Below are 26,135 nucleotides of genomic sequence, written 5' to 3'. Positions count from 1 at the left end.
TCAGACCCGTACTTTGTTGAAGCACCTTGAGTGGCGATTACAGCCTGAAGTCCTCTTGAGTATGATACTACAAGCTTGGCACACCCGTATTTGGGGAGTTTTTCACATTCTTCTCTACAGATTCTCTCAAGCTTGGTCAGGTTGGATGGGGAGAGTCACTGCACAGCTACTTTCAGGTCTCTCTAGAGATGTTTGATTGGGTTCAAGTCCAGGCTCTGGCTGAGCCACTACTCAGAGACCCAAAGCCACGCCTGTGTTGTCTTGGCTGTGTGCTTATGGTCATTGTCCTGTTGGAAGGTGAACCTTCGCCCTAGTCTGAGGTCCTGAGCTCTCTGGAGCAGGTTTTCATCAAGGATCTCTCTGTACTTTGCACCGTTCATCTTTCCCTTTCTCTTTTTCATATTTCCTAGTCTCCCAGTCCCTGCCACTGAAACACATCCCCACAGCATGATGCTGGCTGCCATCACCATTCCTCACCGTAGGGATTGTGCCAGGTTTCAAAAGGATGTGACGCTTGAGATTCAGTGTTCGACTTGGTTTCATCAGACCAGAGAATATTTTCTCATGGTCTGAAAGTCCTTTAGGTGCCTTTTGGCAAACTCCAAAAGGCACTCAATAGAGGAACTCTGGAGCTCTGTCAGAGTGACCATCGGGTTCTTGGTCACCTCCCCCGATTGCTCAGTTTGTGCGGGCGGTCAGCTCTAGAAGAGTCTTGGTGGTTCCAAACTTCTTCCATTTAAGAATGGCCAGTGTGTTATTGGGTACTTTCAACGCTGCAGAAATGTTTTGGTACCCTTCCCCAGATCTGTGCCTCGACACAAGGGACGTTGCTTGGCCTATAGCCTTGGGACTAAAGCCCCCCTAAAATATTAATTAGCCCCGCCTAAATAAATCAATATCAGTCAATATATGTTTTATGTGGATGTAAAGAATCTAGCTAAATAAAGCATTTAGCGCAAATTGAATGTACAATTTTGTAAGCTTGCCTTGCTGATATCTGCCATGCAATGCAGATAGATGAAGTGGATGATTAAAATCCCTGTATGCCCATGGATGTGTAGCTATCTATCTAGACGATCTGTGTATGGACCCAAACGTTTGGTATACATATTAGTTCAGAACCGAGCTATGAACCTCCGCTATCATAGCCAGTTGTATCAACTTCAAAACAGCCTGAATGACATTTATGAAGCCTATGGATTGAGTAGAATATAATATCATGTTGTGCCAAGAATGCAAGTCGTATATACATGTAGTTATTACCATGCATGAGAGCCCCACATTGTAGCCTGTACATTTAATATATTCACTGATCATGTACTCTACCTTGGCAAATAAAGGTGGAGTTCAGGTATGAATGTCTTTGAGACAATTTTTCAGTCATATCCAATAGTATCAAATTCCAGTCTGAAGGATGCTGTGTCTGCATGTATGTATTACAATTATACACTTCAACAGTGTTTACCAATCTTGGTCCTGGGACATTAATGGTTACACATTGTAACTAACAGACTAGAACCAGGATTTAACTAATTAAAGGCTGATTTGTAATTCATATATACAAAAATAGAATAAAAAAATAAAAAAAACAGTACGCTACACATCCTATGTGTCATGTCTAAAACCAGTTCATCTCAATATCTAATGCCCTTCATCTGCATTGATCTGATAAACAGGACAGGTGTATTTCATCAAATGAGAGACAAGTGCTATAAATACATAATACATGCATTATAATATTGTAATTGTAATCTGCACTTCACTGCACATTTGGTGTGTATTATAAAAACAAAGGAAGAAAGAGGTGGAGAGAGGTGTTAAAGACAAAAAGGGAAAGAGGTAAGAACAGGAGCAGGGAAGACAGCATATGATTAATGAATCACAGTGCTATGCTAATATTCTCTCAGTTCATCACAATTACATAGTATCTAGTCGGCCCGAAGGTTATCTTAAGAGCGGGTGATGTGGCTTTGATGTGGCTTTGATGAGACTGGGGGTTGGCATCCTCTCTCACATCAAAACATATCTGCAGACGAGAGACAGGAGAGAGAGAGCATGTTTAAGCCTTGTTTTTATTTGTTATTCTAACATTGTTAATCATCATAATGATCATAATGATCAGGTGAAATTCAAAACTGATCTTGGATCATTATCTCAAGTGCCCTGTATGTAGCCAGTTCAGATGCGGGAGGGGTAACCTAGAGCATTTAGGGAGAAGAGGAGATGGGGATGAAGTGAAGGAGACTTTAATTGAGAAAATAAGGTAGTTAAAGAGACAGTGTTCAACACGAATCTGTGTGTGGCCTCACCACACTAAGTGGCTGCAGGGTACTTCATGCTGGAAAAACATCAAAGGGCACACGAGGACAGACAATATTGCATAGTTATAGAAATAATGAAGTGTCTCCATGGTTGGCCCTCTTGCCTATTCTTTGAAGGTGGAAGGAGACATAGTTATACACTTGAGCCTGCTTACTACAGTTATACACTTGAGCCTGCTACAATCCATCAATCAGATTGATACATGAGTGTGTAGGTGTGGGTTATAGGGTGTTCTACATTTTTTTCAATATGGGTGACTCTTAAAATAGCCTGTTTAGTTTTTGTACAGACATCACACCCTTACCTAAACAGCACCCTCACCTCACCTGAGAAGTAGAAATCAAAGGGAGAGAAACTGTGAATTGAATAACTGCAGTTGACATAGCTAAATAAATGGAAGAATACTCTTATTGCAATGTGAATATCTCTTAAAAGAGCCTTTGGTTGTGCATAGTATAGTCTATGGTGTTGCCAGGGAACAGCATCCTCTTCGAAGAAGTAGGAGGTGAAGATCTCCCGCACACTGATTGCCTCTTGCTGAGTTGTTGGAACCCACCCTTGAAACATCCTGCAGAGCAGCAGACTTCTCCTCTGGCACACGGTGTCGAGCTGCAGAGCCGCTCCTGGTCCTCGTGTCCATCCTCATGAAGTTATGCAGGACACAGGTAGCCTTCACACACCTGAATTCCCCCAGGAGGCAGTCCCAGATGGCCCTGGTCACCCAATCTTGCAGTGCCCTACACGGTAACTGTTGGCAATCGTTTTGAAGGAATCTCCAGTTACAAGGTATCTGTAGGAATATGGAAGACAATGTAATTACACTATTACATCACCAGGTCATTGTGGATTACTAAAGTATAATATCCCTGATAACAAATCATGATAACATTTGATAGATAGATGCATGCACACACACATGTGAATGTATAGCATGTGGCAACAGCAGGATCATATCAAGGATAGCATCACAAATGAATTCATAAATACCACTTGAAACTTGATGATGAGTTGATCATCTGAATCAGCTGTGTAGTGCTAAGGCAAAAACTCAAATATGCACCCCTTTGAGTCCCCAGGACCAGGACTGAGTACCACTCCTCTTCAGCTGCATCTGCTTTCACAGCTCTCTGTATCTGAGGACATTAAACATCACTAGAAACAGACTTCATTATACTCAAATTAGACAGCACTGTCCTCACGTTTTAGGGACTGGAACTACACAAAACAACCTGCCCTGTCCAGAATAGCCTACTCTCTCACTGACAGTTGAGGCTGCTATCCTTTCACCCTCCATGGTTGTTAGCTAGGTATCTACAAATGCGTGTGGAGTTTGTTTTTTACAGTGATAAATACATCAAGCTAGCTAGCATGAAGTTAGGTAGATGGTGATATTTAATTCACTTAGCTATCTATACAGTATGTGAAGTTGGCTAGATAGCAAGCTAGTCAACTAGCTAGCTCATCTAGCAGCTCATTTGCAGCACTGTAGCTAGTTAGCTAATAATACATTTTTTGTACATTTTCTAAATGTATTGACTTACTTGAACAGGTTCCCTCATGTGGACAATTGGAAACAGAGCAGCAAAGTTTGTTTGCCACCAGAGCGTTTTAGAGGATATTACTATTGAACTATGCGCTCATGCACTCGATACAGTTATCACACACCTGGCTCCTGTTATCTAACAAAAGACCGTTTGTTCCCTACCCTACGTTCTGTATGTGCCCCCAACAATTCATGATAGCTGCCTACACCCAAGGCCAGTCACATTATATGCCAAGCATATTTTCAACCCTCACACCATTCAATAACCAGACCTTCATACGAACTTGCTCTGCTAGATTCTTGACGCACAATCGAAAAGCTGCTCTATGCTGCCAGCACGCCCACAGGCAAGTCACAGTGGGCGGCTTGAGGGGCACGCGGCAATTTACTGCTATCTAGTGTACATGCACTACAATTGGCGGCCTGAGGGGCACGCGGCAATTTACGGCTATCTAGTTTACATGCACTACAATGGGCGGCCTGAGGGGCACGCGGCAATTTACTGCTATCTAGTGTACATGCACTACAATGGGCGGCATGAGGGGCACGTGGCAATTTACTGCTATCTAGTGTACATGCACTACAATGGGCGGCCTGAGGGGCACGAGGCAATTTACTGCTATCTAGTGTACATGCACCGTTAGGCCTACTTGTAGCTAACATTTTGGTTAAAGTTAGCTAGCAGTAAACGGACAGGAGGGAGTATGCCTCCCCTAAAATAAGCTTAGCCCCCCTATCCATGAAACTCTAGTGACGTCCCTGCTCGACACAATCCTGTCTCTGCACTCTACGGACAATTCCTTCGACCTCATGGCTTGGTTTTTGCTCTGACATGCACTGTCAACTTTGGGACCTTGTATAGACAGGTTTGTGCCTTTCCAAATTATGTCCAAAACATTTAATTCACCACAGGTGGACTACTGAATTTTGTTGTAGAAACATTTCAAGGATGATCAATGGAAACAGGAAGTCCCTGAATACTTATGTAAATAAGGTATTTGTGTCATTATGGGTATTGTGTGTTGATTGATGAGGAAAAATAATAATTGAATCTATTTTAGAATACGGCTGTAACATAAAATATGTATGAAGACAAGGGATCTGAATACTTTCCGAATACACTGTATTTGTATTGTTTTCCCCAACTCTAGTTTTATATGAACAAGTGTATTGCTGTTGTTGTGTTTGGTTGTTTATGTCTTGCTTCAATAACAAATCTCACCAGATTGGGTCTGCTGTATGGTCAGGATTTCTCCCTAAGGTTTAGCTCTCTAACTCTCTGACCCTGTAACTCTGCTGTATGGTCAGGATTTCTCCCTAAGGGTTAGCTCTCTAACTCTCTGACCCTGTATCTCTGCTGTATGGTCAGGATTTCTCCCTAAGGGTTAGCTCTCTAACTCTCTGACCCTGTATCTCTGCTGTATGGTCGGGATTTCTCCCTGAGGGTTAGCTCTCTAACTCTCTGACCCTGTAACTCTGCTGTATGGTCAGGATTTCTCCCTGAGGGTTAGCTCTCTAACTCTCTGACCCTGTAACTCTGCTGTATGGTCAGGATTTCTCCCTGAGGGTTAGCTCTTTAACTCTATGACCCTGTAACTCTGCTGTATGGTCGGGATTTCTCCCTAAAGGTTAGCTCTCTAACTCTCTGTCCCTGTAACTCTGCTGTATGGTTGGGATTTCTCCCTACGGGTTAGCTCTCTAACTCCCTGACCTGGTAACTCTGCTGTATGGTCAGGATTTCTCCCTAAGGGTTAGCTCTCTAACTCTCTGTCCCTGTAACTCTGCTGTATGGTCAGGATTTCTCCCTAAGGGTTAGCTCTCTAACTCTCTGACCCGGTAACTCTACTGTATGGTCAGGATTTCTCCCTAAGGGTTAGCTCTCTAACTCTCTGACCCGGTAACTCTGATGTATGGTCAGGATTTCTCCCTAAGGGTTAGCTCTCGAACTCTCTGACCCGGTAACTCTGATGTATGGTCAGGATTTCTCCCTAAGGGTTAGCTCTCGAACTCTCTGACCCGGTAACTCTGATGTATGGTCAGGATTTCTCCCTAAGGGTTAGCTCTCGAACTCTCTGACCCGGTAACTCTGCGGGGAGGTCACCAGTATGATAAGGTTTTTCAACGTTTTTCAACAAGTATGTTGTTATGCTCTTTGACAATTGTCTTAGAAATTTTGATATTAAGAAAATTGGGAATGTAATACTTTGTCATAGGGTGAATAGTTGGTCTGGATTTCCATAATCATAAATGTCTTAAACTGTTGTTTTTGTCTGTCCTCTCTCAAGTTTTGGCGATAGTGACTACAGAGGGTATCTTGATGCATAGAAGGAATAAATCGACGAGAGCAATGTGAGCTTAAGCTCCCTGACCAGCTGAAGAAATGGCGACAGATGCGTTCACTTCAACCTTGTCCTTCACCACCTCTACTGTGAGACCTGAGTTCGAGCCAGCAACCTGTACACAGTCCATGTGGAGTGAGCATGGAGAGACATCAGGTCCAAACTTCTTTCATACTGCTGGTGTACTGGTAGGAAAATGGACAAGACATAATGGACTGTAAAGGCCATCCACGTTGAACATGTGCCATTGGGAGGACAAACTGAAACACAATCTCCAGCAGAACATGAAGAAACACCAGGAGAAGAGTGGCGGGAAGGAGGGGGGTGGTCAACTGTTCCTGTAAATTGATTTAGGGTTGCCCTAAACTGTTTATTTGAGGTATCATGTTGATTTTGGAGGTCTACACACTGGGTTGCTTATAATTTAGATTAAAATGCATTGCGATAGGGAAAAGGGAAAGGGGGATACCTCGTCAGTTGTTCAACTCATAGAGATCTGTCATTAACATGCCCCTCGCGACAGTAAAACAAACGGGGGCTGTAATGAGAAAAGTTCAACTGTCTCCTGTTTGTAAATGTATTCTAACCGGGTCTGTAGTATTTTAGGATGCTTCTTAGATTGATGACACCGGACACGTAAGTATGTTTTAGTATTTAATTGTAACCTTGAATAACATTACTGGAATGCACCTGAGGCTTTCTAGAGCCTGATATATATGGCAGACATTTAAACGGCTACGGATAGCGGAAAGCAAACCACGTATTGTGTCAATACTGCCATCTATTGTTAAGCATAATACTTAACATAAATATACCAGGTTACTACAGTGTCGATGTGTGCTAAGTTGACGGTCTTGAATTTAAATGATAAACTCAACGTAGGGCACTCAAAACAGTCATTCTAAATATATCAGAATTCTAATGTTAAAGCGCATCAATACATATGGCTTTCTGGATGATACAGTACAGTTGGCTTGAGCATGTTTTAGTATGTTTATAACTATATAAGTGGACTACCAGTATTTATGTGCAAATGTAAAGTACCAGACAAAAGTTTGGACACACCTACGCATTCCATATTTTTTATTTTATTTTATTTTTTACTATTTTCTACATTTTCTAATAGTGAAGACATCAAAACCATGAAATAACACATATGGAATCATGTGGTAACCAAAAAAGTGTTACACAAATCAAAAGATAGTTAAGATTCTTCAAAGTAGCCACCCTTTGCCTTGATAACCGCTTTGCACACTCTTGGCATTCTCTAAAACCAGCTTCACCTGGAATGCTTTTCCAACAGACTTGAAGGAGTTCCCACATATGCTGAGCACTTGTTGACTGCTTTCCCGTTCACTCTAAGGTCCAACTCAGCTCAAACCATCTCAACTGGGTTGAGGTCGGGTGATTGTAGAGGCCAGGTCATCTGATGCAGCACTCTATCACTCTCATTCTTAGTCAAATAGCCCTTACACAGCCTGGAGGTGTGTTTGGTCATTGTCCTGTTGAAAAACTAATGATAGTCCCAATAAGCCCAAACCATATGGGATGGCGTATCGCTGCAAACTGCTTTGGTAGCCATGCTGGTTAAGTGTGCCTAGAATTCTAAATAAATCACTGACCGTGTCACCAGCAAAGGACCCCCACACAATCACACTTCCTTCTTGGCCCAAGCAAGTCCCTTCTTCTTATTGGTGTCCTTTAATAGTAGTTTATTTGCAGCAATTCAACCACAAAGGCCTGATTCACACAGTCTCTTCTGAACAGTTGATGTTGAGATGTTACTTGAACTCTGTGAAACATTTCTTTGGGCTGCACTTTTTGAGGCTGGTAATTCTAATGAACTTATCCTCTGCATCAAAGGTAACTCTTGGTCTTCCTTTCCTGTGGCGGTCCTCATGAGAGCCAATTTCATCATAGAGCTTGATGGTTTTTGCGACTGCACAGTTCTTGACATTTTCCAGATTGACTGACCTTCATGTCTTGAGGTAATTATGGACTGTCATTTCTCTTGCGTATTTGAGTTGTTCTTGCCATAATATGGACTTTTAACATATAGGGCTATCTTCTGTATACCACCCCTACCTTGTCACAACACAACTGATTGGCTCAAATGCATCAAGAAGGAAAGACATTCCACAAATTAACTTTTAACGAGACACACCTGTTCATTGAAATGCATTCCAGGTCACTACCACAGGAAGCTGGTTGAGAGAATGGCAAGAATGTGCAAAGCTGTCATCAAGGCAAAGGGTGGTTACTTTGAAGAATCTGAAATATAAAATATATTTTCATTTGTTTAACACTTTTTGGGTTACTACATGATTCCATGTTTTATTTCATAGTTTTGATGTTTTCACTATTATTCTACAAAACGTCCACCTTTAACCTGTCACCTCCCAAGCATCTACGCTGAATGAAGTGGTTTTAACAAATGACATCAATAAGGGATCATAGCTTTCACTTTAGATTCACCTGGTCAGTCTATGTCATGGAAAAAGCAGGTGTTCCTAATGTTTTGTAAACTCAGTGTATACGATGCAAACATAGAACCCTTCTTGGTTCTTTTTTTTAAAGAGTGTACTAGCGATATAAGATACCGTCATGAATTAACATGGTCTTTCAATGTAGATTGAGATTTGTGGGTTGCAAGTACGATTCGCAAATGTGTAATTGAATTTCAAAAGATTTAACAACGGTCACAAACTTGTAACTTGACATTTGAATACATTCAATAAGATTTGCAATCATCATTTATTTTCAGAATTATTAAAAGTCCATTTACGAGGATGAATATTCTGCTGTGAATCAAAAATACACTTGCAGATTTTGAATCTGCACGCACTCAGAGTTCTGTCACTCTTGTCACTTTACCAAGAGATTCGTAAACTTGTAGAAAGTTGTGAAAATATGTAAAGAGTTTCGCAGGTAACAGTTCAATTAGAGTCAATGAACTAATCACTGATCATAATCTTGATGTGATTGGCCTGACTGAAACATGGCTTAAGCCTGATGAATTTACTGTGTTAAATGAGGCCTCACCTCCTGGCTACACTAGTGACCATATCCCCCGTGCATCCCGCAAAGGCGGAGGTGTTGCTAACATTTAGCAACTACTGAAAGAGCTGCTTCCTGTGCTTGGCCCTCCTACGTTGAACATAATAAACGGCTCTCTATCCACCGAATGTGTACCAAACTGGCAGTAATAAAGCCTCTCTTGAAAAAGCCAAACTTTGACCCAGAAAATATAAAAAACTATCGGCCTATATCGAATCTTCCATTCCTCTCTAAATTTTTAGAAAAGGCTGTTGCGCAGCAACTCACTGCCTTCCTGAAGACAAACAATGTATACGAAATGCTTCAGTCTGGTTTTAGACCCCATCATAGCACTGAGACTGCACTTGTGAAGGTCGTAAATTACCTTTTAATGGCATCAGACCGAGGCACTGCATCTGTCCTCGTGCTCCTAGACCTTAGTGCTGCTTTTGATACAATCGATCACCACATTCTTTTGGAGAGATTGGAAACCCAAATTGGTCTACACGGACAAGTTCTGGCCTGGTTTAGATCTTATCTGTCGGAAAGATATCAGTTTGTCTCTGTGAATGGTTTGTCCTCTGACAAATCAACTGTAAATTTCGGTGTTCCTCAAGGTTCCGTTTTAGGACCACTATTGTTTTCACTATATATTTTACCTCTTGGGGATGTCATTCGAAAACATAATGTTAACTTTCACTGCTATGCGGATGACACTCAGCTGAACATTTCAATGAAACATGGTGAAGCCCCAAAATTGCCCTCGCTAGAAGCATGTGTTTCAGACATAAGGAAGTGGATGGCTAAAAACGTTCTACTTTTAAACTCGGACAAAACAGAGATGCTTGTTCTAGGTCCCAAGAAACAAAGAGATCTTCTGTTGAATCTGACAATTATTCTTAATGGTTGTACAGTCGTCTCAAATTAAACTGTGAAGGACCTCAGTGTTACTCTGGACCCTGATCTCTCTTTTGAAGAACATATCAAGACCATTTCAAGGACCGCTTTTTTCCATCTACGTAACATTGCAAAAATCAGAAACTTTCTGTCCAAAAATGATGCAGAAAAATGTATCCATGCTTTTGTCACATCTAGGTTAGACTACTGCAATGCTCTACTTTCCGGCTACCCGGATAAAGCACTAAATAAACTTCAGTTAGTGCTAAATACGGCTGCTAGAATCCTGACTAGAACCAAAGAATTTGATCATATTACTCCAGTGCTAGCCTCCCTACACTGGCTTCCTGTCAAAGCAAGGGCTGATTTCAAGGTTTTACTGCTAACCTACAAAGCATTACATGGGCTTGCTCCTACCTATCTCTCTGATTTGGTCCTGCCGTACATACCTACGCGTATGCTATGGTCACAAGACGCAGGCCTCCTAATTGTCCCTAGAATTTCTAAGCAAACAGCTGGAGGCAGGGCTTTCTCCTATAGAGCTCCATTTTTATGGAACGGTCTGCCTACCCATGTCAGAGACGCAAAATCGGTCTCAACCTTTAAGTCCTTACTGAAGACTCATCTCTTCAGTGGGTCATATGATTGAGTGTAGTCTGGCCCAGGAGTGGGAAGGTGAACGGAAAGGCTCTGGAGCAACGAACCGCCCTTGCTGTCTCTGCCTGGCCGGTTCCCCTCTTTCCACTGGGATTCTCTGCCTCTAACCCTATTACAGGGGCTGAGTCACTGGCTTACTGGGGCTCTCTCATACCGTCCCTGGAGGGGGTTTGTCACCTGAGTGGGTTGATTCACTGATGTGGTCATCCTGTCTGGGTTGGCGCCCCCCCTTGGGTTGTGCCGTGGCGGAGATCTTTGTGGGCTATACTCAGCCTTGTCTCAGGATGGTAAGTTGGTGTTTGAAGATATCCCTCTAGTGGTGTGGGGGCTGTGCTTTGGCAAAGTAGGTGGGGTTATATCCTTCCTGTTTGGCCCTGTCCGGGGGTGTCCTCGGATGGGGCCACAGTGTCGGGGGGCTAGGGTCAGTTTGTTATATCTGGAGTACTTCTCCTGTCCTATTTGGTGTCCTGTGTGAATTTAAAAGTGCTCTCTCTAATTCTCTCTTTCTCTCGGAGGAGGACCTGAGCCCTAGGACCATGCCTCAGGACTACCTGACATGATGACTCCATGCTGTCCCCAGTCCACCTGGCCCTGCTGCTGCTCCAGTTTCAACTGTTCTGCCTTATTATTATTCGACCATGCTGGTCATTTATGAACATTTGAACATCTTGGCCATGTTCTGTTATAATCTCCACCCGGCACAGCCAGAAGAGGACTGGCCACCCCACATAGCCTGGTTCCTCTCTAGGTTTCATCCTAGGTTTTGGTCTTTCTAGGGAGTTTTTCCTAGCCACCGTGCTTCTACACCTGCATTGCTTGCTGTTTGGGGTTTTAGGCTGGGTTTCTGGACAGCCATTTGAGATATCAGCTGATGTACGAAGGGCTATATAAATACATTTGATTTGATTTGATTTGAACAGCTCTGGGGGCAGGACCTTTAACTCCTGACCAATCAGTTCCCGTTGCCAAAACCACAGCCGCCTAACCATTGGCTGGATTGTTCCATCAATCAAATATCAGGAAGTAGCTACCGACATGAGCAAGAGAGGACAAGGTAAATAAAACCAAAACGACCTACTTGAAGGCAATTGTCTATTTTATCTGTGTACATATATGTTTTGTGTGAAAAGGCATGACAGTGGTTTGCCTATCATGTGAAATACACTGCTCAAAAAAATAAAGGGAACACTAAAATAACATAATAATGCTCCTGATGAGGTGGTGGATGGTCTCCTGAGGGATCTCCTCCCAGACCTGGACTAAAGCATCCGCCAACTCTTGGACAGTCTGTGGTGCAACGTGGCGTTGGTGGATGGAGCGAGACATGATGTCCCAGATGTGCTCAATTGGATTCAGGTCTGGGGAACGGGCGGGCCAGTCCATAGCATCAATGCCTTCCTCTTGCAGGACCTGCTGACACACTCCAGCCACATGAGGTCTAGCATTGTCTTGCATTAGGAGGAACCCAGGGCCAACCGCACCAGCATATGGTCTCACAAGGGGTCTGAGGATCTCATCTCGGTACCTAATGGCAGTCAGGCTACCTCTGGCGAGCACATGGAGGGCTGTGCGGCCCCCCAAAGAAATTCCACCCCACACCATGACTGACCCACCGCCAAACCGGACATGCTGGAGGATGTTGCAGGCAGCAGAACGTTCTCCACGGCGTCTCCAGACTGTCACGTCTGTCACATGTGCTCAGTGTGAACCTGCTTTCATCTGTGAAGAGCACAGGGCGCCAGTGGCGAATTTGCCAATCTTGGTGTTCTCTGGCAAATGAAAAACGTCCTGCACGGTGTTGGGCTGTAAGCACAACCCCCACCTGTGGACGTTGGGCCCTCATACCACCCTCATGGAGTCTGTTTCTGACCGTTTGAGCAGACACATACACATTTGTGGCCTGCTGGAGGTCATTTTGCAGGGCTCTGGCAGTGCTCCTCCTGCTCCTCCTTGCACAAATGCGGAGGTAGCGGTCCTGCTGCTGGGTTGTTGCCCTCCTACGGCCTCCTCCACGTCTTCTGATGTACTGGCCTGTCTCCTGGTAGCGCCTCCATGCTCTGGACACTACGCTGACAGACACAGCAAACCTTCTTGCCACAGCTCGCATTGATGTGCCATTCTGGATGAGCTGCACTACCTGAGCCACTTGTGTGGGTTGTAGACTCCGTCTCATGCTACCACTAGAGTGAAAGCACCGGCAGCATTCAAAAGTGACCAAAACATCAGCCAGGAAGCATAGGAACTGAGAAGTGGTCTGTGGTCCCCACCTGCAGAACCACTCCTTTATTTGGGGTGTCTTGCTTATTGCCTATAATTTCCACCTATTGTCTATTCCATTTGCACAACAGCATGTGAAATTTATTGTCAATCAGTGTTGCTTCCTAAGTGGACAGTTTGATTTCACAGAAGTGTGATTGACTTGGAGTTACATTGTGTTGTTTAAGTGTTCCCTTTATTTTTTGAGCAGTGTATAATGGTACACATCAGACAAACTCCAGACCAGCCATTGCATTGACAGCCGCTATTGCATTAGCCAGTTGGCCTCTTCTGGCTGTGCCGGGTGGAGTACATGGCCTTCTGGCTGTGCCGGGTGGAGTACACAGTACATGGCCAAGATGTTCAAACGTTCATTGATGACCAACAGGGTCAAATAATAATAATCACAGTGGTTGTAGAGGGTGCAACAGGTCAGCACCTCAGGAGAAAATATCAGTTGGTTTTTCATAGCCAGGCAATCGGAGTTTGAGACAGCATGTGCGGTAGGGAGAGAGAGTCAAAAACAGCAGATCCGGGACAAGATAGCACGTCCGGTGTTCCACAGGTCAGGGTTCCATAGCCGCAGGCAGAACAGTTGAAACTGGAGCAGCAGCACAACCAGGTGGACTGGGGACAGCAAGGAGTCATCGGGCCAGGTAGTCCTGAGGCATGGTCTTAGGGCTCAGGTCTGAGGGGAGGGAGAGAGAGAAAATTAGAAGGATCTTAAATTCACACACGACACCGGATAAGACAGGAGAACTACACCAGACTGACCCTAGCCCCCCGACACAAACTACTGCAGCATAAATACTGGAGGCTGAGACAAGAGGGAGACACTGGCCCCATCCGGCAACCCCCGGACAGGGCCAAAGCACAGCCTCCACACCACTAGCGGGATATCCGCAAACCACCAACTTACTACCCTGAGACAAGGGTGAGTATAGTCCATGAAGATCTTCACACCCTTGGGCCAGACTACACTCAAGCATAGGGCCTACTGAAAATATGAGTCTTCAATAGACCTAAAAGTTGAGACTAAGCCTGCATACAGTGCCTTGCGAAAGTATTCGGCCCCCTTGAACTTTGCGACCTTTTGCCACATTTCAGGCTTCAAACATAAATATATAAAACTGTATTTTTTCGTGAAGAATCAACAACAAGTGGGACACAATCATGAAGTGGAACTACATTTATTGGATATTTCAAACTTTTTTAACAAATCAAAAACTGAAAAATTGGGCGTGCAAAATTATTCAGCCCCTTTACTTTCAGTGCAGCAAACTCTCTCCAGAAGTTCAGTGAGGATCTCTGAATGATCCAATGTTGACCTAAATGACTAATGATGATAAATACAATCCACCTGTGTGTAATCAAGTCTCCGTATAAATGCACCTGCACTGTGATAGTCTCAGAGGTCCGTTAAAAGCGCAGAGAGCATCATGAAGAACAAGGAACACACCAGGCAGGTCCGAGATACTGTTGTGAAGAAGTTTAAAGCCGGATTTGGATACAAAAAGATTTCCCAAGCTTTAAACATCCCAAGGAGCACTGTGCAAGCGATAATATTGAAATGGAAGGAGTATCAGACCACTGCAAATCTACCAAGACCTGGCCGTCCCTCTAAACTTTCAGCTCATACAAGGAGAAGACTGATCAGAGATGCAGCCAAGAGGCCCATGATCACTCTGGATGAACTGCAGAGATCTACAGCTGAGGTGGGAGACTCTGTCCATAGGACAACAATCAGTCGTATATTGCACAAATCTGGCCTTTATGGAAGAGTGGCAAGAAGAAAGCAATTTCTTAAAGATATCCATAAAAAGTGTCGTTTAAAGTTTGCCACAAGCCACCTGGGAGACACACCAAACATGTGGAAGAAGGTGCTCTGGTCAGATGAAACCAAAATTGAACTTTTTGGCAACAATGCAAAACATTATGTTTGGCGTAAAAGCTACACACACCATCCCCACTGTCAAACAGACCTGAGACTGGGACGGAGATTTGTCTTCCAACAAGACAATGATCCAAAACATAAAGCAAAATCTACAATGGAATGGTTCAAAAATAAACATATCCAGGTGTTAGAATGGCCAAGTCAAAGTCCAGACCTGAATCCAATCGAGAATCTGTGGAAAGAACTGAAAACTTCTGTTCACAAATGCTCTCCATCCAACCTCACTGAGCTCAAGCTGTTTTGCAAGGAGGAATGGGAAAAAATTTCAGTCTCTCGATGTGCAAAACTGATAGAGACATACCCCAAGCGACTTACAGCTGTAATCGCAGCAAAAGGTGGCGCTACAAAATATTAACTTAAGGGGGCTGAATAATTTTGCACGCCCAATTTTTCAGTTTTTTATCTCACATGGATAGGCAGACCATTACATAAAAATTTAGGACAAAGCCCTGCCTCCAGCTGCTTCCTTAGAAATTCTAGGGACAATAGGGAGGCCTGCATCTTGTGACCGTAACATACATGTAGGTATGTATGGCAGGACGAAATCGGAGAGATGGGTAGGAGCAAGCCCATGTAATGCTTTGTAGGTTAGCAGTAAAACCTTGAAATCAGCCCTAGCCTTAACAGGAAGCTAGTGTAGAGAGGCTAGCACTGGAGTAATATGATCAAATGTTTTGGTTCTAGTCAAGATTCTAGCAGCCGTGTTTAGCACTAAATTACGTTTATTTAGTGCTTTATCCAGTTAGCCGGAAAGTAGAGCATTGCAGTAGTCTAATCTAGATGTGACAAAAGCATGGATTAGCTTTTCTCCATTATTTTTGCAACATTACGAAGATGGGAAAAAGCTGTCCTTGAAATATTCTTGATATGTTCGTCAAAAGAGAGATCAAGGTCCAGAGTAACGCTGAGGTCCTTCACAGTTTTTTATTTGAGACGATTGTACAACCACAAAGATGAATTGTCAGATCCAACAGAAGATCTCTTTGTTTCTTTGGACCTAGAACTAGCATCTCTGGTCCGAGTTTAAAAGTAAAACATTTGCCGCCATCCACCTCCTTATGCCTGAGACACAGGCTTCCAGGGAGGGAAATTTTGGGGCTTCACCATGTTTCATCTAAATGTACAGCTGTGTATCGTCTGCATAGCAGTGAAAGTTAATATTATGTTTCCAAATTACATCACCAAGAGGTAAAATATATAGTGAAAACAATAGTGGTCCTAAAACTGAGCCTTGAGGAACACTGAAACTTACAATGGACAAACCATCCACAGAGACAAAGTGATGTATTTTCGACAGATAAGATCTAAACCAGGCCAGAACTTGTCCGTGTACACCAATTAGAGTTTCCAATCTCTCCAAAGAATGTGGTGATCGATGGTGTCAAAAGCAGCACTAAGGTCTAGGAGCACAAGGACAGATGCAGAGCCTTGGGGTCTGACGCCATTAAAAGGCCATTTACTACCTTCACGAGTGCAGTCTCAGCGCTATGATTGGGTCTAAGACCAGACTGAAGCGTTTCGGATATAGTATTTGTCTTCAGGAAGGCAGTGAGTTACTGCGCAACAGCTTTTTCAAAAACATTTGAGAGGAATGGGAGATTCGATATAGGCCGATCGTTTTTTATATTTTATGGGTCAAGGTTTGGCTTTTTCAAAATGCTTTATTACTGCCACTTTTAGGGAGTTTAGTACAAATCCGGTGGATAGAGAGCCGTTTATTATGTTCAACATAAGAGGACCAAGCACAGGAAGCAGCTCTTTCAGTAGTTTGATTGGAATAGGGTCCAGTATGCATCTTGAAAGTTTAGAGGTGATGAATAATTTCATGAAAGCGTCAAGGGATATAGGATTAAAAAACTTGAATGTCTCCATTGATCCTAGGTCCTGGCAGTGTTTTGATATTTTCGTCAACGAAGTTCATGAATTCATCACTGCTGAAGTGAAAGCCATCCTCTCCTGGGGAATGCTGCTTTTTAGTTAGCTTTGCGACAGGATCGAAAATCAATTTTGGATTGTTTTTATTCTCCTCAATTAGGTTGGAAAAATAGGATGATCGAGCTGCAGTGAGGGCTCTTCGATACTGCATGGTAATGTCTTTCCAAGCTAGTCGGAAGACTTCCAGTTTGATGGAGCGCCATTTCCGTTCCAATTTTCTGGAAGCTTGCTTCAGGGCTCTGGTATTTTCTGTACACCTGGGAGCTAGTTTCTTGTGACAAATGTTTTTTGTTTTTAGGGGTGCAACTGCATCTAGGGTATGAAGCAAGGTTAAATTTAGTTTCTCAGTTAGGTGGTTAACTGATTTTTGTGCTCTGACATCCTTGGTAGGCGGATGGAGTCTGGAAGGGCATCTAGGAATCTTTGGGTTGTCTGAGAATTTATAGCAGGGATTTTGATGATCCGTGGTTGGGGTCTAAACAGATTATTTGTTGCGATTGCAAACATAATAAGATGGTGGTCCGATAGTCCAGGATTATGAGGAAAAACATTTAGATCCACAATATTTATTCCACAGGACAAAACTAGGTCCAGGGTATGACTGTAGCAGTGAGTAGGTTCGGAGACTTGTTGGACAAAACCCACTGAGTCGATGATAGCTCCGAAAGCATTTTGGAGTGGGTCTGTGGACTTTTAAATGTGAAGATTGTGACGAACCTCCCACTCTGTTTGCAGTATTCTTTCTCTTTGCTCTTGTTTTCCTTGTTAGGATGTCGGTGGGCGACGCTGGGAGGGTCGTCAGCGACATGGGACACACCTGGGCCCGGGGGTGTCCCGGGATAAATACACATCTTCCCCATTCATTGAGGAGACTCTCTCCATGCAGAGACAATGTTAGATTTTGGTAGAGCCATTTTTGTGGCCGCTTTGTTTGTTTGCTTTGGCACCTTTCAACACCCCTTATTATCACATCTATGCACACAACCACTCACTTACACTACTGATTACACACACCATTGTAAATTGTATTTAGGTTGTTTTAGTTAATAAATATATTTGAGTTATTCCTTATCTCTACGTTGTCTCCCTTTTTGTTACGGACTTCGAGCCGATTCGTGACAATATTAAAGTCCCCAAAACTTAGAATATTATCTGCAATGACTGCAAGGTCCGATAGGAATTCAGGGAACTCAGTGAGGAATGCTTTATATGGCCCAGGAGGCCTGTAAACAGTAGCTATAAAAAGGGATTGAGTAGGCTGCATAGATTTCATGACTAGAAGCTCAAAAGACGAAAACGCAGTCTTTTTTTTGTAAATTCAAATTTGCTATCGTCAATGTTAGCAACACCTCGTTACACAATCACTTTCAACTATGATAGGAATGGAGGTCTTTTTTCCAGTGAGATTGCTAAAGCAAACACCACCATGTTTAGTTTTGCTTAACCCAGGTTGAGGCACAGACACGATCTCAATGGGGATAGCTGAGCTGACTACACTGACTATGCTAGTGTCAGAAACCAGAAAGCTGGCTTACAACCTGCTGCCTGGCCTGCACCCTATCTCATTGTGAAGCTAGGGGAGTTAGAGCCCTGTCTATGTTGATAGTTAAGATGAGAGCACCCCTCCAGCTAGGATGGAGTCCCATCACTCCTCAGCAGGCCAGACTTGATCCTGTTGGTGGATGAGTCCCATAAAGAGGCCAGTTATCTACAAATTCTATCTTTTGGGAAGGACATAAAACTTTTTCAACCAGCGATTGAGTTGTGAGACTGCTGTAGAGCTCATCACTCCCCATAACTGGGAGGGGGCCAGAGACAATTACTCAATGCCGGCACATCTTTCTAGCTGATTTACATGCTGAAGTTATGTTGTGCTTGGTGACCTCTGACTGTTTCATCCTAACATCGTTGGTGCCGACTTAGATAACAAAATTGCACAAAATACTCTCTACACTCGCCAGTTTTAGCCTTAGCCAGCACCCTCTTCAGATTATCCTTTATGTTGGTAGCCCTGCCCCCTGGTAAACAGTGTATGATCGCTGGATGATTAGTTTTAAGTCTAATACTGCGGGTAAAGGAGTCGCCAATGACTAGGGTTTTCAATTTGTCAGAGGTAATGGTGGGAGGATTCGGTGGCCAGAGACCAGAGAAGGCTCGGCCTCTGACTCCGACTCGATGCTTAATGGGGAGAACCGATTGAACGTTTCTGTCAGCTGAATGAGCGACACCGGTTGAGCATTTCTGACAACATTTCTTTCTAGAAGCCTTGAGAAAATTGTCCAGCTAGGGGACTGTACGAGGGGATTTATACTACTATCTGTACTTACTGGTGGCACAGATACAGTTTCATCGTTTCCTACACTTAAATGACCATTGTCTAATGATTGCATATGAAGCTGGGCTTGCAGCACGGCTATCCTCACCATAAGGCAATAGTTTTCCTGTGTATTATGAGTACAGTGACTGCAATTAGATGGCATCATGTTAATGTTATTACTTACCTTCGGCTGGTGGAGGTCCTGTAGAACCATGTCCAGATAAAGCATCCGGAGTGAAAAAGTTGAATGAAAAAAAGTTGAGCAAGGGGAAAAAACTTTAATTAAACGGTTATTAAAAATGGAAAAGTAAAAAACGTAAATTTGGGAGGTAGCCAATTAGCAACAAACTGCACCGCAGCGCAGGGAGACAAGTCCGGAAGTTGTGACAAGACTCAGCATCTTGAACCAGCTCTGAAATTTGAGCAGTGAGGTTCATTTCTTCCCACTCTTTGCTCTTTTCCTCAGGTTGAAGCACAGGAGTACACCACATTAAGGACTACACCACATCAGTCACTTGCTTCATCAATAAGTGCATAGATGATGTTGTCCCCACAGTGACTGTACGTACATAAGCTAAAGAGCTAAAGGGTAGAGTTGCTGCTTTCAAGGAGTGGCACTCTTATCCGGACGCTTATAAGAAATTCTGCTATGCCCTCCGACGAACCATCAAACAGGCAAAGCGTCAATACAGGAGTAAGATTGAATTGTACTACACTGGCTCCGACGCTTGTCAGATGTGGCAGGGCTCGCAAACTATTACAGACTTCAAAGGGAAGCACAGCCGAGAGCTGCCCAGTGACACGAGCCTACCAGACGAGCTAAATTACTTCTAAACTCGTTTCGAGGCAAACAACACTGAAGCATGCATGAGAGCAGAGCATCAGCTGTTCCGGACAACTGTGTGATCACGTTCTCCGTAGCTGATGTGAGTAAGACCTTTTAACAGGTCAACATTCACAAGGCCGCAGGGCCAGACGGATGCCCAGGACATGTACTCAGAGCATGCGCTGACCAACTGGCAAGTGTCTTCACTGACATTTTCAACCTGTCCCTGACTGAATCTGTAATACCAATTGATGGGAAGATGGATGGAGCCAAATACAGGACCATTCTGGAAGAAAACCTGATGGAGTCTGCAAAAGATCTGAGACTGGGACGGAGATTTGTCTTCCAACAAGACAATGATCCAAAACATAAAGCAAAATCTACAATGGAATGGTTCAAAAATAAACATATCCAGGTGTTAGAATGGCCAAGTCAAAGTCCAGACCTGAATCCAATCGAGAATCTGTGGAAAGAACTGAAAACTGCTGTTCACAAATGCTCTCCATCCAACCTCATTGAGCTCGAGCTGTTTTGCAAGGAGGAATGGGAAAAAAATTCAGTCTCTCGATGTGCAAAACTGATAGAGACATACCCCAAGCGACTTACAGCTGTAATCGCAGCAAAAGGTGGCGCTACAAAGTATTAACTTAAGGGGGCTGAATAATTTTGCACGGCCAATTTTTCAGTTTTTGATTTGTTAAAAAAGTTTGAAATATCCAATAAATGTCATTCCACTTCATGATTGTTTCCCACTTGTTGTTGATTCTTCACAAAAAAATAGAGTTTTATATCTTTATGTTTGAAGCCTGAAATGTGGCAAAAGGTCGCAAAGTTCAAGGGGGCCGAATACTTTCGCAAGGCACTGTATATTGTTATTTTTTACTGCTGCTCTTTAATTACGTGTTACTTTTATCTCTTATTCTTATCCATATATTTTTTGAAATTGCACTGTCGGTTAGGGGCTCCTAAGTAGGCATTTCACTGTTTGGTGTATATCTGTTGTATTAGGTGCATGTGACTAATACAATTTGATTTGGTATGATTTGAAACGCAGCGTTTCATTGGAAATTAATGTAATTCTGTTGTACCAAAATGCAATGAAGCTGTCGGTGTGTTCGAAGCTTAACATGTATGTGTAAATTGATTTGGCAACGCTTTGCACGTAACGCGACCGGTGTGGTCAGCATGTTCAGGCAGACGTTCAATTGTAGGTGACAGCTCATTCGGCTCATTGTTAGCTCTTTTCACCCGCGATAGGCTCCAACAAGTTTCCCCTTGCCTGTGCTGCGACCAACTATTTGACTAGGCTACATGAGTGCCGCCAGCACGGACGTACCCCCTGGAAACATTTATGTGATCTAAATGCATGCGGTTTTCTCACTATCATCACTCGTGTGAAAACACCAATGGAGAGGTAACTGCGCTCAAATGGTTAAGATTGTGTCTTTGATCACGAAAATGGACACTGCTGGATCATTAATCAATTGGAAAACTTTCCTTTTTTATCTAATGGTAAGTTTCCTCGAATTACGACAATCATTCAGGACTTTCAAGAGTTCCATAGACCTACATGTTATTTTGCATTCTATAACATCTTCTGTTTTAATCAACCTGCTTTCATATGATCTCTATTCTTCACCTGAGGTCCTGAAAGTCTAGTCTAGTCTTGTATTGCCTAGTTGTAGTCCACTGTAGTTTTGGAGTCGGTTCCAAATTCCAGTCAGTGACCAATAGTGTGCCACAATTTTTCAATTGTTTTGTCTTTTTATTCTTCAATGTATGCGTATTTCTCACGAGGAAAAAAATAAACCATGCACCCTAAAGGGGCAGTGCAGTCTAAAATGTGATTTCCTGTACTTTATATATTTCCACATTTATTTTTTACCATTTGAATTGAAAACAATTACAGTAAGGTACTTCATTGTTACCCAGAAGTCATTTGATATTGAGATAAAAACTGCTGTGTTGGACTTTTTTAAAAGTTGGCTGGCTATGAACTCCTGTTCAAACAGAAAAGTTTTCCAATTGAAAGACTGAGAAAGCAGCAGACAGAAACAGTTATAGAGTCCTCTCACTCTGTCTGAAGTAATAGAACAGGTTGGCATTATAGGGACTGTCAAAGGCAGGATCCCGGGGGAGGGGATGAATGAAACATTCAAGACTGGTCTCTGGTGCTGTGAACGAGAAATAGAGAAAGAAGTGGAACAGCTAAAGTGCAGCGCCACCAATTCAAAGTATAATGTTACTGCCTTCAGAAAAGGTATGCCACAAAGGCTGTTTTCTCCTCTTTGTGTCAGACTGAGGGACTAAGAAGTGTCTGTTCCGGTTGATGTAGGTTTCAGTTTACCATAGATGTTTTGTCCTTCAAAATGTTACTCAATATCAACATTAATTATATAGTGGTATCCACACTGGAGTAGTTATTCTTTTGCTTCTATATAAAATACTGAACCACGCATATTGGACATTAATATAATATGTTTTGTAAGATTTTTTGTATTTTTTATAAAGTCACACACTGTTTGCAATGAACTTTTTTTGTATTGCCACAAATGTTACCGCTCTAATGCCTCCATTGGGGTGTGCTTTGTCTGTTTTAACAGGTTGTCAACTTCATGTTTTTATATGGAGTGCCATTTTCCAATATGGCCGATGCTAGCCAAGCTGCCAGCAACCAGGAGAAGTGGTCCAATATGACCTTGGTGCAGCGGCACCCTCTGTCCTCCTGGTATCAGAGATCTCATTGGCATGGCAACAGCAAGCCAGGCGCTACACATTCTCCACAAAGACGTCTCACACCACTGTCCTTCTCCAAACTTGTCTATTCTTTTCAAGTGAAAGAGGACACACAACCAGGTAGAGCAGTGTTTACCCCTTTCCTTCTGTCAGATATTTAAATGTTGATTAGTTAAGCTTGTTCATACATGTTTGTTCTTAAATCCAGAGTCACATGCCTCAGTTACGAAGTCTTCAGGCTGACTCCTACTGACTGATCGGCTTAGGAAGTTATTGGTAGATGTTAATGCTCAGTATTTCTTTTAAATGGCTCTAAATGAAATTCCACCAACTCCCCTGCCTACTTCAGTTCGAGGATTAAATACCTCCTGGGGTGCTCCACCTTCCTCATGTTAGAGAATGGTGATGATGAAACATTGTGGGGAATGAACGCACAACACTGGTGTTGCCAGCACCATACTTTAACCCCACTGAGCCATTGGAACCAGCATTGGTAATAGTAAGTTACCAAACCATCAGACCATTCAGAGAATGTCATCCTGACTGTACTGTCTAATTCCATGTGTTGACAGGAACGATAGTGGGGAACGTGGAAGCAGGAGAGCCTAGCAAAGGATCGACAAACACCATCTTCTCTGTGTCGGAGGACGACGGGGAGGGCCTGTTCCTGCTCAGCCGTCTCTCCGGTGACTTTCTGTTGTCACGCTCCCTGGACTACGAAACCCAGAGACTCTACATCCTGACAGTGGTAGTGAAGCACGGGGACTTAGGGGCCAGCAGAGTCCGGGTCTATTTTAATGTGCTGGATGTCAACGATAACCTTCCAGTGTTCAGACTGGACTCTTACTCCGTCTCTGTACCAGAGGACAGCCCTGTTGGAACCTGTTTCCTCGATCTCAATGTCTCTGATGCGGATGACGGTGAGTGTGGAACAACATGCTTAACATGTTGTGTTTATTAGGTATCAAACAGACAAGGCATTACCAGTTTGAGTCCTATTTATTTATTTACTAGTCAGCCCCATCACACGATCAAAGCCACATCAAGGCTTGTCTGCTGAAAACAGGCGCTACTCTATACGTTAAATCAATCACAATTATTATTAACCTGGGCATTTGATCACGGATCTATGAATATTTCAACGGTGGTTGAGCTCATTGCAAATGACTAATAAAACACCTATCTCTTGAGTGAGAGAGAACAAAAACAACACAAATTTTTAAAAATCCATTATTATACTGTATACACAATGTTGATTTAAAAAGAAAGTACACAATACAGGTAATGCTGAACAGAATGTAAAAAGCAACATGTCTGTAAATTCTAAATAGACCCTGTTATGATACAGTAGGCCTACAGGTAGTGCATCAGTATATGGGTGTGTTCTGTCACTGTCTGGGGTCTGGTTCAGGCAGTCCCAGAAGGCAGGCTGCAGGCCTGGGTCCTGGGGCCAGTCCAGGTAGGTCCTAACTAGCCTGGTCAGCCAGTAGTAGGCAGACAGCTGGCAAAATGGGATGTCCTCCAGGAAGACCAGGATGAGAATGTCCCTGTGCTCCACCAGCAGACGGAGGGTGGCCAGTCGCAGCTCCAGGGAACACCAGTTACTGTGCAGGTAGTGACGACTCCGCACACACAGGGTTAGGTGGGTGCCACAGACAGAGACACAGGAATGGAGGCCCGGCAGCAGCTGCTCCATCACCAAGCGCTCGTTTCTCCCACTGTACAACGCAAAGCCATCGTAGCGGTAGCACCCCCTGGGGTTGCCACTCCTCACAGCCTCCACACAACCTCCTCCAGCTAGCCATGGATGATGTGGCAGAAGACCAGCAGGTAGTCCCTGGCCAGCTGATGGAGCAGCACCAACAGCATGAAGAGGAGCAGGCCCAGGGATAAGCAGAGGAACAGGACAAAGCCCACGTCCATGGAACATTTGGTCTCCAAGTACCTGGGGATGCCATTTTAATTTTTACATGTAATCTCCGGTTCTCCATCATTCCATAAAAAGACCTGGACATGTCTCTGTCCTCTGACCTAGTTGTCCAGCCAGGCTTTGGTCTCCCGAGTGGCGCAGTGGTCTAAGGCACTGCATCTCAGTGTTAGAGGCGTCACTACAGACACCCTGGTTCGATTCCAGGCTGTATCACAACCAGCCATGATTGAGAGTCCCATAGAGCGGCGCACAATTGGCCCAGCGTCGTCCGGTGTTTTGGCCGGTCATTGTAAATAAGAATTTGTTCTTAACTGACTTGCCTAGTTAAATAAAGGTTCAATTTATGACCAAAAGAATTTGGATCCTGCTTGTCGAACATCTCCAAAATCATGGCCATTAATATGGAGTTGATCCCCCCTTTGCTGCTATAATAGCCTCCACTCTTCTGGGAAGGCTTTCCACCAGATGTTGGATCATGGCTGCGGGGACTTGCTTCCATTCAACCACAAGAGCATTAGTGAGGTCGGGCACTGATGTTGGACGGTTAAGCCTGGCTCGCAGTCGGTGTTCCAATTCATACCAAAGGTGTTCAATGGGGTTGAGGTTAGGGCTCTGTGCAGGCCAGTCAAGTTCTTCCACACAACGATCTCAACAAACCATTTCTGTATGGACCTACACTGGGCATTGTCATGCTGAAACAGGAAAGGGCCTCCCACAAAGTTGGAAGCACAGAATCATCTAGAATGTCAGTGTATGCTGTAGCGTTAAGATTTCCCTTCACTTGGAACTAAGGGGCCTAGCCCAAACCATGAAAAACTGCCCCAGACCATTCCTCCTCCCTCGAACTTTAAAGTTGGCACTGGATTCGGGCAGGTAGCATTTCCAGAGTTGTTCGTCGGACTGCCAGATTGTGAAGCGTGATTCATCAATCCAGAGAACGTGTCTCCACTGCTCTAGAATCCAATGATGATGGTAATCTTAGGCTTGTGTGTGGCTGCTCAGCCATGGAAACCCATTTCATGAAGCTCCTGATGAACAGTTCTTATGCTGACGTTGCTTCCAGAGGTAGTTTGGAACTCAGTAGTCAGTTTTGCAGGACAGGCAATTTTTACACGCTACACGCTTCAGCTTGTGTGGCCTACCACTTCTCAGCTGAGCCGTCGTTGTTCCTAGACAATTCCACTTCACAATAACAGCACTTACAGTTGACCAGGGGAGCTTTAGCAGGGCAGAAATTTGATGAACTGACTTGGAAAGGTGGCATCCTATAATGGTGCCACATTGAGTCATTGAGCTCTTCAGTAAGGTTGTTCTACTGCCAATGTTTGTCTATAGAGATTGCATGGCTGTGTGCTCAATTTGATACACCTGTAAGCAACGGATGTGG

At 43.6% G+C, this 26,135-nt stretch overlaps 1 protein-coding gene and 1 long non-coding RNA gene across 2 annotated transcripts in view; one reads left to right on the top strand and one right to left on the bottom strand.

The window, feature by feature from the left end:
* Positions 1-380: 380 nt before the first annotated feature.
* Positions 381-4,231, bottom strand: LOC118938919. The gene is made up of 4 exons (XR_005036313.1): positions 3,864-4,231; positions 3,310-3,455; positions 2,879-3,112; positions 381-2,026 (listed from the first exon to the last, which is right to left on the bottom strand). It is a non-coding gene; the product is annotated as an uncharacterized LOC118938919 (long non-coding RNA).
* Positions 4,232-21,210: 16,979 nt separating this feature from the next.
* LOC110490083 (protocadherin Fat 4) overlaps positions 21,211-26,135 on the top strand; it is a 50,538-nt gene continuing 45,613 nt past the window's right edge. Inside the window, exons 1-3 of the mRNA XM_036945537.1 lie at positions 21,211-21,594; positions 22,686-22,938; positions 23,391-23,738. Of these exons, the coding sequence (XP_036801432.1) occupies positions 21,511-21,594; positions 22,686-22,938; positions 23,391-23,738 (685 nt within the window). The 5' untranslated portion in view covers positions 21,211-21,510. The remainder of the gene's footprint in view (positions 21,595-22,685; positions 22,939-23,390; positions 23,739-26,135) is intronic.

Source organism: Oncorhynchus mykiss, chromosome 15 (genome assembly GCF_013265735.2).
Source record: "Oncorhynchus mykiss isolate Arlee chromosome 15, USDA_OmykA_1.1, whole genome shotgun sequence".
In the NCBI taxonomy this organism is placed as follows: Eukaryota; Metazoa; Chordata; class Actinopteri; order Salmoniformes; family Salmonidae; genus Oncorhynchus; species Oncorhynchus mykiss.
Note: the sequence above shows the minus strand (reverse complement) of the source record. Positions and strands in the feature narration are given on the sequence as shown.